Consider the following 16,045-nt stretch of genomic DNA (forward strand, 5'->3'; position numbering starts at 1 on the left):
CATTTTAAAATTTATTCAAATTTTATGCTGTTGGAATATATTATTTTAAATCTATTATCTCATATCGTATAATGTTAATTTTAAGATTAATATATTATAGTTCCTATTCCGTTATTTCATTTCATAAATTGTCAATAGTTGCTATTTATTATTACTTTAACTTGGTCATCATTTGTTTGTGATATCCTATATCTAGATAGATTTATTAGTGAATGTCACAGATAAAAAAATTTAGTCAAACGTGAATTTTTTTAAAAAAAATCGTTGTACAAAGAGTAAAAATTTAGTCCAGAAATGGTCGAGCGAGATTCATTTAAGAGGCATAAAGAAGTATAACTTTAAAATAACACGTGACAATAGGGAATATGCGTGTTATTTTATTACTTTTTCTGTCCTTTATCCATCTTTGTATCGAGAGAAAATAAATTCTAAACCAACCATTTACTATTTAATTAATTTATAATTACAAAATTAAACTAAATTAACTGCTTACCACTGATTGGAATGAAATGTGTAAATACGTGCAGAAAGGCTTTTCGCCAATCAGAATCATGTCAGAGAATATGTTTGGCATCAGGAATGTCCAAATTTTATTGCCGTTGTAAATTTCAATGAAAAATGTCCCTTATATGTTATTATCTTTGTACTTTAATAATAAAATAAGTATATACATGCATATACCCTATTACAACTGTGTGCCAAATTGTCTTTGAGAACCCGAGAACTACTCACGTGTAAATAATTAGGTTCCTGTATATAACGGAACGTTGCTTGAAATACACTTAAAATAATTGAAGACAACAATAGCTATATCTACAGATTACGATTTTATTTTGAATGTTCGCTTTACATAAACATAACATATAGGTTATAAAGCTTTGAATGATGTTGCTTTTATAACATAACATCTCATATTAAACGGGCCATTAGATTGTTTATTCGCTTGGAGATGTTTTTATTACAATTAATGTTTTTGTTAACAAGTAATTTCGCATTCAAGCGGACATTGAATTAGATGAAAATAAAGATAATAATATATTTTTTCAAAATTCAAAATTTTAATAAGATTGTCGTCGAAAAATAAAATTTACTGTGAGAGTGAATTGTGTAATCAAACCATTACACAAATTGTCTTTAATAATATATCAAATTATAATATGCTATATGAAAATGACTGAATATGATTAAATTATATTTTAAATACAAACTATACAATTTGATAATACATTGTATAGCTTCTGAGTACTGTTTATTATTAGTTGATTTGTGTTTAACAACAAATAAACAGAGTCTTGAGTGGAGGTTTTGGGTCGACTATGTTCAGGCGTTATGTCGTGATGCATCAGAAAGCCGATCGCAATTATAATTTTCTCGAAAACTTACTATCTCACCTTATTTCACTTTCAATAATATCCTTACATTTATTAATAACTAACCAAATATTTTATTATATTCATATAACTTTTGTTAAGTGTCTTCAGTTTTAATCTTTTCTTTTAACATTTTATGTATATAATTAAAGAATGTGTGTGTATTTTATCGCAACAATCAAAAATTATAATTTTACAGATACCTACGAATTTCACAAAATTACCAAGCGTTCTCTGGTGATAAATTCATTAAATGCATAATTTTTCTACGAACATGAACACTGAAGAAAGATACCTTTTTTTTCAAACTAATAGGCTATTTAAAAGGGCAGATTTGCTTAGACTCTAAATATAATCAAGACGTGAGCAGAATCAGCAGAACGGTAGGAAGGCAACTTAGAAAAAATAAGACTGGCGGGCGTCTGAGTGGTTTTTTATATTATTTACCGTTACATTACGCCTATGGCATATTATACAACTTCCGCTACACTAAGCCACTGGCATATACAAACTCCGGTACACTACGCCACTGGCAAATATAATCTCTGTTACACCACGCTAATGGCACGTACAATCTCCGTTTTACTCGGTAGGTTTCATTCGACCTTCTGATGCATCACACAACGCACTAATGTGAATCTTGTTTTATCACCCGTAATTTTTACGGATGGCAAAAAAAACCTATACATTCCTATGGATAAAAATCGATTTTTCGTAAAACTTCGACGAATTGTCAATCGTGCAAAAAAGAGCATTTATTGGTCATACTCCTGACTCTGTATGACATTCTAATCGTAACGCTTGAGATGGATTTTGTGACGTCATTTTTTGACAAGTTTGACATTACACTATTAATGTGTTACGATTTGAAAGTCAAAAAGAATAATGGCTCAGATTCTGTGAGATTGAAATCGTAAATGAACAAATTATATGTATCCCGCGTAAAACAAATTTTAACGTCGCGTCAAGACCCCTGGCGGATGTGAAACATTTAAAAGTTACCAGTAAAAAATAACTTTTCATATATTTCAAATATACAAACTCATATTATATCGTTTATAAAAAAAACACTCCAAATTGTACGTTCTACCTTATTGTGCTGTTGTATTTGTATCTCTGTAAATTTTCTCTGTGGTGTACAATAAAAGTGTATTCATTCATTCATTCATTCACTCCACAAGACAAGAGATTATATTTAAAAATCTTATAAAAGGAAATCTCTATTTTTCAATTAGTTTCACATCAAAAAGGGTGTAAGAACTAAACTTGTTGAATTGGATGACAATTCTGTTCAATTTATTTTACGATTTGAATATCATTGCAGGGTGTTTTTCCAAGGAAAAAAATATTTAGCACATCGGTTGTTATAATTGCTTTCTAAGGAGAACATAAATGTAACTGCGGTAATTTACGTTTTTGGAATTTATGTATTTATTAAAAGCTGTTACTGTCCCTATACCATAATAAGTACATTATTTTATAAATTAGTATATTAGTGAAATAAATTCTTAGTTGTATTCCCCTACATTACTCAGTCAATATAAATTAGAAAATATATATTGAAAAAAAAACATCCTATTGGATATGAGTTCTTCCCACTTACACTTGTTTACTTGCCCGGTAGATGACTGCACATTTCTCTAGAACTAGTAAAACGATAATTATCACACAAAATGAAGGCTGTGAATATAGATTTCACTCAGTAGGTCCTTGCAGTTAAACAGTTCAGAGTAGTTAAATTTTATTAAATCGCAATTATGCAAATAAAAATATTTATAAAAACTTCAAACCTATCTGGGATAAGCTTTTTTTGTTTTTTTTTAAACAGAGATAATGCACCCACTAAAAACTGTGTATCTCACTCATTCATATTCACTGCACTCTCGCCAAGGTTTTGGCCCCCCAATGCATTCCGGCACACGGCACGCCGCCTTCTCAGGCCTGTTATTAGTTGGATGATAAACTATCTGGCATAAGCCTATCTGAATTAAAAAAAAACCGAGTATACAAGATGTTCCGTATATGTGCGGATATTCAGTAAAATATTATTTTCCTGGAAAAACCCATCAGCTTCTAACGCGATGAAATTTGCTTCAGTAGCATGCGGGTGACTTTGTTGTGAATGTACTTTAATATATTTGTTACTTTGTGTCACTTTTATTGTATAGTTGTTAGTAAGTTTGGAAGAAATGACTGATGCGTATATGCGACAATTTCTTTCCCCTCTGTTCAAGCTAGGTCTGTCTAGGTCTGTCTAGCGAGCTCGGTCTCGGCTGCAGCGACGCCGCCGCACTGCAACCGCGTCTATGGTACTGCCACACCCAACACACACGCACACACATACGTGTGAACTACAGACACGCAACGCGCACACACCCACACACACATATTACGTGCTCGCACGCTTTACACCGACACGAATAAACTTCAGCGACTGTTTCAATCAAATTTGTGCAGAATGTTAACTGCTCTACACAAAAAGTAAATTTAAATTATAATAATTTTAAAGTTCGGCCGCTCCATGTAACAACGTTCTAACAGGTGTTTTTTTTCACTCATTTTTTTTTTACTTAAACTGAAATCTGGGCCTTTCATTTCTGTGTTATTAAAAAAGTAACGCACGAAATGATTAATGTGACGTCAAATTCTACACATCTTACAGTCAAGTGTCAGCTGTCAAGTCATCATATCGCGAACATCAATGACTATTTATGAAATTTTATGTCACCCAATAAGGTTCCCATTTACAAATACCAAATTCAATTGAAATAGAAAAACATGCGTGCATACTTACCTACATTAGTGTACTTAAAAACTACATTATTATATATTGCTTTACATGGAATTGCACTTATTTTAATGTAGAGTGACAATAATTCTGCCACACAATCTGCGAGAATGGAGAAACGAATTAAAAACGGCGTCTCGTTATTTTAATGACAGTCACAGGTCGGACGGTCAACAGAAATATTCATTGAGAAAAAGATTTAACTTTTTTTATTGTTCATAATATTCGTATTACAGAACTACCTCATTGTTTGGATAGAGCCTTCTCAATTTTTAAGATTTTTTTAATGTTTAATTTTGGTATGTAGTTAATTTATAATTTATTCTCACGATTCGTTTTTCTATACAAACATAATAAATATATCTAAGCCTTAATAGGCATTTAGAGACATTAGGAAAAAAGTTTTATTGTAAATAGATAATCATATTATCCTGATTGATAACTTCTTTTTTGCATGCAGTGCGGACGTTTGTAAGAAAAACAAGCATAGAGTGCGAGTGAGAGGGCATGTTTCGCCTATTAAGATTCGTTTCTTTATTAGCGCAGGTGTCTATCCAGTATTTTGGGTACGATTCTTGACTTCCATCACAACATTCCGCAGTTATACATACTCAACAGACCGACACTCCAACAACAATGAACATTTCGTTTTCAGCAATTAGGTGATTCTAGTTTTGTTCCGATCCACAGTTTGCGTTATATGTTGAAATATAACTAGAATAAAAAAGATATATCAAGACTTCCGATCAATAGACGACATCATGGCCCTGTTCCATATTAAGATTAATTGTATATTAAGAGCTAACAGTAATTGAAAGAAAAGCGCGCTTTTTTGTAAAATAGTTTGAGTAACTTGTAATTTTCATGAAAAAAAAATTGCTTTAAAAGTGCTTTTTCCTTTTTTTTTTGTAATACTGTTTCCCTTTTTTACTTTTTTTTTTTAACTTGCCACATTAAGTTTTGTGGGACAGGACCCAGAAGAATTGAAGTTTCAAGATTAGTTAAATTTAAGTAATTTTTAAGGGAAGGCACATAATTTGATCATCTACAAAACACGTATCAAGTGGACACAGTACAGTTACACTATTAAAATAATTTATTTGAAAATGCGAGGCATTTTGAACTCTACATCACTGCACTTAGTACTCATAATTCAGTAATACAACCTAGGTTCACACTCCCCACACGTAGCTAGTTGTCTACCGTGCCAAAAATTATATATATGAAAATGTTACTCCTACATCCATTTCAATTGACTAAAACTAAACGGGGTTTTATGCTAACATGTTCAATACCTCATATAAATGCATGCGTGTATCAAAAACTACTATAACCAAAGGAGATAGCAAACAGCATTTGCGAGATGTTTAAATGTTCTGGAAAAGTCCGTCTTCAGTTACTACTTTTCTACTTGTAATATATACCAAGTAATTGCAATCTGACCTTCATTGAAAACTCAATCAAAAAATTTGGTCAACCAAAGATGGATACAATTATGAAAACTAACAAACAAAATCAACGCAAATGTTCAAGAGAATGTGCCTTACTAAGACTCAAAATATTATTTAAACCGAACAAACCAGTTGCAGTGTTCCTTTAATTCTTTATGTGTACTTTCAAAATAGGAATAAATAATGAGTAGGTTTCTTTATACAATTGCTTCTCATGATTGATATGAAAATGTTAACTAATGAACAAATAACTTGTATGATTTGTATCGATTGAAATGGATATAGTAGTCGGGCACGCAGCTAGGTGGTCATAGTTGCTATAGCGGATACCAGTAACTTGGCGTGTGTTCAGGTGATGAGCGAACCCTGCCCGTGTGCTGGGGCGTGGGCGGCATGGGCACCCTCATGCCACCGCCACAGACTTCTACCAGACGGCCCTCCATTATCGTTCCCGATCCTCACTCGCCACTCGGACTTAAAAGTGAGGTAAGTACTTCTTCTTCTACACTGACAATTTCAGTAAAATCTATACTATTTTATCAAACAAAGACTTAATATGCCATATAATATTAATATGGTTATAACGCACATAGAACATATACTTTTAATTTTGACTCTCCGAAAGCTTTTGACTGTGTATTCCAATGCTTAAAATTATTATTGCAGCGTAAAACCAACTGTTTCTAGGACTTGTTTGAATAATTTGCATAGCGAAGATTGAAAAGACGTCGCTAAGATTTTCTGCAGAATGTAGTATTTGATGGGTCGCACAAGGCATTGGACCGCTTTTATTTCTTGTAGTTTGTTATTAATTTCTTTTGTAAACAAATAATTACATAATATAAGAGCAAAATCTATACAGAATTTACGATTAAAGAATCGAAAACGATGAGAGTTTTATAATCTAGCTTAGGTTTTATAGATTATTTAATAATTTGTGTGTTTGGTATGCTTTAACAGATGAAGTAAGTATTGTGTTTGTTCCGGTCAAACATGATGGTACACTGCTGACGTTATTTAACGCATAACTTAGCAATTTTGGAAAAATAATTCTCGAAGACAATCATCAAAATTAATACGTTTACACTCTCAAGTTTTTTTCTTTAATGATGATCAAATGAAGGCTTTATAATTCAAAATAGTGCAAAATTCTATCTGAATTAAGAATTATGAAAATTTGATATGAATCAACTGTATTATGTGATAAGGTGGCGGATGAATCGAGTCAGCACTCGCTGATCGAGGGCGCGGAGGGCTGCGGCGAAGACAAGCCGCTGGCGGACGACCTCCGCGTCATGGACCTGCGACTCAAATCGGAGGCCATCTCCAGGGATGCACAGCAGGTCATTTGAACTTTACTTATCTGATAATGCTGCTGTATTTTTTGGTCCTTTTAACGCAAAAAAGAATATGCTAGAAGCTTTCTTGGTATTTTTACAGAGTCTAAACAGTGTGCACAATTAAATAAATGCATTTGATAAAATCGTTTAAATAGATCTGACATTATATTTCAATTTGGCATCCAAATCCGGTCGCCGTCGGGAGCTTTCTGAATCCAAGGCCGTGGGTTCTATTCGCACAACTGGAAAATGTTTGTGTGATGAAATGACTGTTTTCATTATCTGGGTGTTATAAGTATTTATGTATATTATTCATCAAAATATTCATCAGCTATCTTAGTACCCATAACGCAAGCTGCGCTTACTTTGGGGCTAGATGGCGATGTGTGTATTGTCGTAGTATATTTATTTATTTATTCATTAAGAATTTGACTCAGTATATGAAACTTTGTTTCTTTGGAATAGTCAATCTCACCTTACTGCTGCTTCAAAAAAGTCAAGATCACTATCCACATTCAGATGATCCAAAGAGAAGACAGTTATAACTGTATTTATCTCCACATCCTCAAAACTACAATCATTTATTGCATGGTGGCCTCAGGTGGGACTGGTGGGCGGCTACGACGCCATGAAGCTGTCGCCCGGCACGCCGGCGCAAAGCGAGTCGCCGTCGCCGCTGGCGTCCTTCACGCAGACGCTGCAGGCCATCCAGAACCAGGTGCAGACCGACAAGATGGTGGAGTCGGTGACCGCCGCCATCTTCAACAGCGACCCCGCGGCGCAGATGTACGCGGAGCCGCCCATGAGCCCGCTGGACCCCATGCGCCTCATGGCGGCCAAGGCCATGGACGCCGACATGAAGGCGCTGAGCCCGCAGCGCCTGCTGGCCTACGAGCCGCCGGCCGACAGCTTCAACCCCTTCGGCGCCATGACCAAGATGGAGGCGGCGCACATCTCGCAGCGCCTGGCGCGCCAGAGCGCTCACATGGAGGCGCTGGTGGAGGACGCCATGAAGGCCACGGCCGCCATGCTGCCCGCCGACGCCGCCAAGCTGGACGCGCTGGTCAACTCGCGCGCCGAGGACCACCTGTCGGGCTCCGGCTCGCCGCTGCCCAGCCCCGCCGCCGCGCCGCCGCCCGACGAGCTGCTCATGCTGCCCGACATGCCGTCGGCCGTCAAGACGCCGCCCGCCGCCGTCAAGTCCATGATCCTCAACGCGGCGGCCGAGATCCTCACGTCCGACTCCACCATGAACGCGCTGGTCACGTCGGCCATCAACACGGCCAACATCCTGTCCACCGAGAGCGGCGGCGGCTGCGGGCTGGCCGACGCGTCGCCGCCCGCCGAGCCGGCCGCCATGTCGCAGGCCGTGTCGGCGGCCGTGACGCAGGCCGTGTCGCAGGCCGTGTCGCACGCCGTGTCGCAGGCCGTGTCGCAGGAGATGGCGGCGCCGGTGCAGGGCCTGACGGGCATGAGCGACCAGGACCTGCTGTCCTACATCAACCCCAGCACCTTCGACCAGGGTGAGTGCGACTTGGACCGCTACTACTAGCTCACACTGCAGTGGCGTGCACTTCATACGTGCACAAAAGCAGTGCCTACCATATATTTTGAATATAACTGGTATAGGAAAAGGATTTTTCTACTTTACCCTGGTCGAAACCATTGTGCACGCCACTGTCACACTGACACCCTAACTGACTACTGTTTACTTTGTTTTGAATATATCGAGGATTGAGATCTGATAATTTTAAGTATTTGTAGCTAGCGCGATCAAAACCTTTGCCTCGCTTAAAAGAGGCATCGACAGATCGACCTGTGATTTCGATTTATACAGCGATATTATATCGCTTTAGGTTAATTCCTTGTTCGCTATTAATACGTCTTACTTCCTACCTAGAGAACGATTTTAGTAATTCATACAAAGATTTATTTCTTTACACGTTGTTATCTAGTCAGTAAATTAAGTCATACACCGTTACGAATTCAAGGTTGGGTTAAAAGTTTCATAATTTTTTATAAACAAATTAAAGGTATTTAAAAATCACTCATTTTCTTAGACCTGACTTAGCTATTCAATAATTTGATTTAACTGTTATAAAGATGAGAATCAGCTTCTTACATTTTATTTATTTTCTTGAAATACCACCTTGATTCATTTTAAATCCAGCCTTTACCATATGACATGTAATCTAACTTTCATTTATAACGTCGCTATGTGTAACCTAACTTGTATTTTAACGGTCTTGCATCTTTTTCCAGTGTAAGGGGCGGCCGCACTGATGCATTTCTAGCGAGTACCGGGCTCAAAGCAGTTTTGATATAACTTATTAATAGGTGTCACTAGTGTAGTACAGAGGACGATACACACTGGGGCCAGGGCGGGAGTATTCCGGCGCAGAAATGGCCAATAATGAATCTGTGTAGTAACGATTGGATGACTTAAAAAATGGCATTGAAATCTTAACTAAAAATCATCGCTTAGCTAACAATACCACACAAATCAAATTGTCATAGTTCTTAGGAGATAAAACAGCTCTCTTATTATCGTATCCAGCCAGTAATTGCATGACAAATCTGTCTATAATTTTTAAAATAAAGGTTTTATAGCAATATGGATGTGCTTATAACCGATATAATTTTTTGCATAATAAGGTTAGAGTGTTTTTGTGCGTCCTGAGAACTTTGGTTATTTCAATTGCGCGGTATTGTTTGACAAGCGACGAAACATAAACTTGTGATGCTAAATTTGAAGCTCTTCTGCTCTTAACTTGACCTTTTATATTTTGAGTTAACAAGATCTTTCAACAAATTGCATTCAGTGTTATATTAAATTTACTCGCGGCCTTGAATAGGATGATATTGTGTTTCAACCAAATCTAAATAAAATTTCTCCCTGATCCACTGCCGCCCCGACTCCCGTGTGCCTAGTGCTTAAGCCAATATAATCTCTATGTGTGCCCGCATATGTTTGTCTTTACGTTGCGGTGCCCGATAAGGTTCCAAGAAGTGGTCAAGTGCCGAAATATTTTTTCTGTCTCACATTAACTGTGAAATTTTGCGTCTGAACTTATGATACAGTTATAATGGAATTTCAGGGTCCAAGTCTTAAAGTAGAACTATCGATTATCATAGTAAAAAGGTAGGAAGATTTCGGTACACCCCAAAATGAATAGTTGAAGAGTTCACCACAGAAAATCGTGATTGTCGGGCACCCGTAACATTATGTAGTGACGAGTGGGTCAATTCATACATGTGACAGTATTACAGGGCAAATGATAAAAGGAATTTATACGGCGAACGCTGCAAACCACCAGCGGATTTTTCTTATATGTCGATTGACCTAGACACGAAACAAGATTCAAATTTTTACGCTATAAAATGAAATACAATTATTTAATTAACTGAAGTAGTGCAAATCAATTTGAAATTAATATTTTTTTTATAACCAGACGAGTAGTTAACAAAAAGAACACTAAAATCATGATTTATAAAGGCTATGTTTTAATTAAACGATATTTTTTTAATCTAGCATTAAATATTTTTATCATCAGCTCTTAAATCTTTTAATTTAACCTATTTTGATTTTATTTATTTATTTTCATTTAAGAATTCCCTAAGAATAATCTTTGGATAAACATTTTGTGTTGTGGTCTCTCGGAATATTATACCTAAGACCCAGAGATTTAAAAAAATGCATTTCTTTGAACATTATTTTGGAGACTGTTGCATGTAAGTAAATAGTAAATCTCATATATATTATTTAACGTTCAGCTATTTTAATTGTTTCCGCTTTCTAGAAAGTTCCATTGGTGCTTTGTTAAACGTTGTAGTAGAGTCCTAAAAAAAAGATAATTGTATGAATTTTCGTGAGTTTAAACTTAAAACGTATTGGTGTTGAGATGTGTATGACTGTTTAAGGTTTTATTTTCGAATTATCATGTAAATAATGGATAGCTTTGTATTTATGTTGTTACGTTGTTTAGGTTAGATGAGACGGTCATCTTAAAAATCAAACTAACTTTAATCCTAAAGAAAACATATATTTTAATAAAGATTTTAATGCAATGTCCATTCTAAAACTGACCATGCTAAATTTTTATCATGAATTAATGAACTAATAAATACTACAAAAAGTGATTTTTAAGATGTTCGTAACATCGCCAATGTATTAAATAGGTAACCTGAATGCCTGTTGTCTGTATACGTCATACATAATAGAATTTAATTATGAATAAAATATTATGAATATTTACAATATTTTTAATAATATAAACTTATATAGGAACACGTCCATAATTGGTCCAACCTGTTAATGTAGTGTCAAATGAAAAATAGAATTTAAAAATATAAATAAAATATATTATGGCGATGCAGATAACAGGTTTTACAAATCTTAATTTTAGTATCCACTGAAGAGTTGATTTCCAAAATTTAATGATTTTATAAAACATGGCTTTCAGAAAATGTTATACTTCCATGACAAAAAAAAATTACTTTCAGTACATTTTATCGGTTTATTTTTTTTTTTTAAGTAAAAACGTCAAAATAATTGTGTCGATGATGTTCCATGTAACATAAATTAAATGTACACATATACTAGGCTGACTTTGAAATATGCATTTAAAATTGTTCATATATCAGTGGATAGTAAAACTAAATTTATAGTTTTAACATTAGATAATTGTTTATTCGTGAGACCAAGGCGACATTACATGGCGATATTTATATTTCGAGAAATCTGTAGAATTAATCGTATTACCATCCATTAGGTAAACGAAATTCTTAGTTTGGTAGTACCAATTTTTATTTTTATTTAATATTTTAGCACCAGTAGTGTGATGAATAAAACTGGTGTAGGTATCGGAAATAAGAATTGATGTTTGAAAAGTTTGTGTAACCTTTAAAATAATTAAAGGAAAAAAAAGTGGTTTATACGAATGGTAATTTAAGTTTGTGTCGTACCTACGGCATACATGGCAAGTATCAAGGCCCAAAAATATACTACATACTTCATACATAATATTGTGACCTTGCATATATAACTTGTAACCGAATTAATATATACTGTTGAGGGATCTATAAGTATATTTCATAAGGAATCACCCTACAAAAATATTAAATGACCATTTTTATTTTTCCATACTAACTTTTTTCCATTCAATACATTTGAAGTGCTTACTTATGACAGCCCTATTAAGATAAAATACCGACACGCGCATAGTACCTACGCTACGCGACGCGTACCCTTCTAATAGATTTAATAAGTGACAAGAGTTACTTGATTTTAATTTTGCATGTGATGTTTTAGGGCTGTATCTGATTTTTTTCAGTAAAAAAGTTTTTTACTCAAAACTATTACTGTTTCGGTTTCAGAGATAAGTCTCCAAGACAGTAAATAATGTGACAGTAAATAGTAAAGCCTGTGAAGCAATATTTCAGTTTTCATGTACACGCTATACAAAAATTAAAAACTAAACTCAGTATATGATTTGGCAAGAAATATGTTATCAATAAAACTTTATTTTGGTTTATAGAATTTTTCCTAATAATAAAGCCGGATATACATTAATGGATTTTGTTTTAAACAACTTACATAATATATTAATAGATGATATATTTTTTCGTTTGCACTGAAAATCGTTATGTAATGTATCCTCAGCCTAAGGACTACAGTACTGATGTAATAGAGCAAAGATTATATATTATTATTATTAGTTAATTATCAATAAGTTAGTTTAAATATTACGAAGGTAATTTTTTTTTTTATAAATACAATCGAATGCTACATATTAAATGTGCCATTTACATTTATGTGTAACCTTAGTGTACCTGTAGTGTAATCTGTAAGCCATTTCGATGTTATCAATAGTTTCGGCCGATGATACATAAACATACGCTTCGTTTCAAAGTTTGAAAATTCGTCGTAAGAATAATGAATTTTGAAAATTGCATAAATATCAACGATTTTTCCAAATATGCTGTAATGTGTTCATTACGAGAAATTCCTCATGAAGCCTTTATTAATCACAATGAAAAATGATTTTTATGACGAACTTTAAACTGTTTCAGGCATTTTGCGGATACCGACGCCATCGGATTTCCGTCTGATTTATCCTTATTTGAAAAGTACGTCCAGTTTCAGAACTTATATAAATAAAGAAATTAAAAATTAAATATTTCCAATGCTTTGGCGGTAAAAAATATAATAGGATCTGACCGCGCTTTTTACTTGTCCATTTCTTGTATGAAAATATGCTTAACTTTTCCACAGATTGCATAAAATAAATTTGAGGTTACGATAAAGGCCCAGAAGCTCACTAAACACTAAACTAAATAGATAAGACAAAAATTCAAGCTATTTCTTTATACATACATTAAAAAAGATTATATTATGTTTGTCTTTTCAATTTAGTTTCTGCGGACCCAGGAATGATTCTGGAAAGGTTTTTTTTTTCGAGAATTACTCTCGTAATTTTATACTTATACGCTGGCATTTTAGGCGGTAGGGACCACTCAAAAATATACCATGTTTTACAATCAACACAAAAATATTATTATATGTAAATAAATATACAACAGTTATATCAAAAATGTACACATAACGTAAAAAATCTTTTACAAAAATTTTTAGATGTAAAAGGTACTTTATATACAAACATTTCATAGGTTTTCCGTATACAAAGTTTAACTAATAAGCAAAATAACGCCATGTATTCATAAGTACACTTTGTATATATACAAAGTTTCAGATCTACGTGTTTCATATACAGAAATTATTATTTTTGAATCTTTTAAGGGAAATATTCCATATAAAAGTATATTAATACTTGTACCTATATGGAATATTTGTATACTAGTGCGTAAACGTGGGTTAGGTTGCCAGAAAGAAATATATCGATTTTTTTATACATTAACCGTTGAATCTCTTCAATCGGGTCTATAATTAATGTACAAAGGAGACAAATTAATATTTTATATTTATACAAATTCATATAAAATTTTATGAATTTTGAATGTTTAAATTTTCTATATTCAAGCGTCAATTCGCTGTTAAAATTAAAGTTTTAAAGCTCAATAATTATTATTACTATATGGTTTCTGTAACTTGTTCAAATCGATTTTCTGTTTTACACTGTATTTTAACTAGATATTTAACATTATCCAAAATAATAAAATATAGAATGACATATTTTATTTACGTACGTGTCTACATGTAAGAAAATAAATTTCATCTCCTTTTCTCTCGAGTCCTGCGGCGATCGGTGTCAATGATTGTCACATTATATTAATAAACCGGCTATTAAAAAACTAAAACAAACACATGGTCACTGTGGTCTCTATGCTCTATACGTCTTGTTACTACTTAAGATTTATGTCAAAGAGAGCCCTGAGCTTTATAAGATGTAGATTATATAAAATTTACTGAACTTGACGTTTAAATGTCAAATTTGTATAAACGGTTGTTGATTCAAATCCAAAATATACAAACTCCGCTAACGCGTCAATCGCGCTGAAAGGTAAAACACGTGAAGTTGAATTGAACAAGGTAAAATAAAAGTGTGAGGAAACAACGAATATTTATATTTATAATATATTATTCGTTATTATAATATTATACTATAAATTGTTATTGAAATTGAATCTATTGAGTTTCTTATTATATATTGTATTATATTTTATTAGAATGTTTGTTTTCTATTAGAATACTTATGAATAAAAATTTCGAATCCCATGTGGCCAAAGCAGGGCGATTTTATTAAAATAGATTGAAAGTATGCCGCACACGAGCCGCTGAAGTCAAAAGCATCACATTTTTACACCATTAGTAAAGAAAACCGTCACATTTCAACTTATGTGACCACAGTACAATCAGTCTTCCATTTTTTTTGTTCTTATATTTAATTTTTAAGCAAAAATAAGGCATTAATTTAAATGCATTTGATATAACGAAGAACTGAAGTGTGTAGTGTGGACCTTAATACGACACTTATTGCAGCGTAAAATGTTTAGCGAGATGTATAGCTGCTATGAAATTGTGTAGTGTGCAAGCGGACTAAAATGTGTGTGGGAAAAAAAAGTGCAAGCGATTTTATATTACACGAACTAAACAGTAAAGCTTACTATTGCATGGACTATTTTCGAAAGATATTTTGTTGTGTGCTGCGTAGCATAGATCTCTAGTCGGTCTTGATTCAATGCAACTTGCCGAGAGTTACGATAATCATCTATATGTTATTTGTTTTGATGTAATTGATTAAATGTTATAAAAAAAATGGAATTTTCATTCGCCCACTTACGACTACCCCCAAAAATATATTTCTTGTTACAAATACCGCAATGATTTATTCATTACCGCAGCTTCTTCTCCCGAACTAAACGATCCCTATCCTTCCGCAATGTCTGTATCTCAATGATATGGAGTGTACGAAGAAAAAGACTAGTATCAGGAAAATTAAATTATTGTTACTCAAATGAGCTCGACTTACCTTTCTGGGGGCCCGAGTTGGAATCCTCACCTCTACCTTTTTTTAAGTCATGTGCGTTTTAAGTAATTAAAATATCACTTGCTTTAACGGTGAAGGAGAACATGGTGAGGAAACCTGTATGCCTGAGAGTTCTGCATAAGTTCTCAAAGGCGTGTGGAGTCCACCAATCCGCACTGGGCCAGCGTGGTGGACCTAAACCCTTCTCATTTTAAGAGGAGACCCGTGCTCCGTAGTGGGCTGGTAATAGGTTGATATGATGATGATGATGAAGTAAATATAATAACTTATTGTTATTATATTATTGTTATTCAAGGGGCGGATAAACAAATTCCTTAAAAGCTGGCAACGCATCGGTGGCTCCACTGGTGCTGCAGATGTTTATGGGCGGCGGTGATCTCTTATCATCAGGTGACCCACTTGCTAGTTTGTCCGCTATTAATATTAAAAAAAAAAACAGGCCCCTAAAATTGTCCCACCGTGATTATTTATGGTGATACTTAAAACGACACTGAGTGAAAAGAAAAAACAAAATTGGGACCTCGAAAATTGTCTCGATGGTCACGGGTGTTAAATTCCCTTGCCACGCACCAGGAATAACTGAGCTACT

The 16,045-nt window shown here is 34.2% G+C and overlaps 1 protein-coding gene across 4 annotated transcripts in view; it reads left to right on the plus strand.

Annotated features, from left to right (window-relative positions):
* LOC120637170 overlaps nucleotides 1–10,500 on the plus strand; it is a 155,720-nt gene extending 145,220 nt beyond the window's left edge. For all 4 annotated transcript variants that reach the window (XM_039908842.1, XM_039908844.1, XM_039908843.1 and 1 more), the window contains 4 exons: nucleotides 5,962–6,095; nucleotides 6,818–6,952; nucleotides 7,551–8,472; nucleotides 9,212–10,500. In XM_039908842.1, coding sequence (XP_039764776.1) covers nucleotides 5,962–6,095; nucleotides 6,818–6,952; nucleotides 7,551–8,472; nucleotides 9,212–9,216 — 1,196 coding nt within the window. In that variant the 3' untranslated portion in view covers nucleotides 9,217–10,500. The remainder of the gene's footprint in view (nucleotides 1–5,961; nucleotides 6,096–6,817; nucleotides 6,953–7,550; nucleotides 8,473–9,211) is intronic.
* Nucleotides 10,501–16,045: the final 5,545 nt, after the last annotated feature.

Source organism: Pararge aegeria, chromosome 3 (genome assembly GCF_905163445.1).
Source record: "Pararge aegeria chromosome 3, ilParAegt1.1, whole genome shotgun sequence".
Classification (NCBI taxonomy): domain Eukaryota; kingdom Metazoa; phylum Arthropoda; class Insecta; order Lepidoptera; family Nymphalidae; genus Pararge; species Pararge aegeria.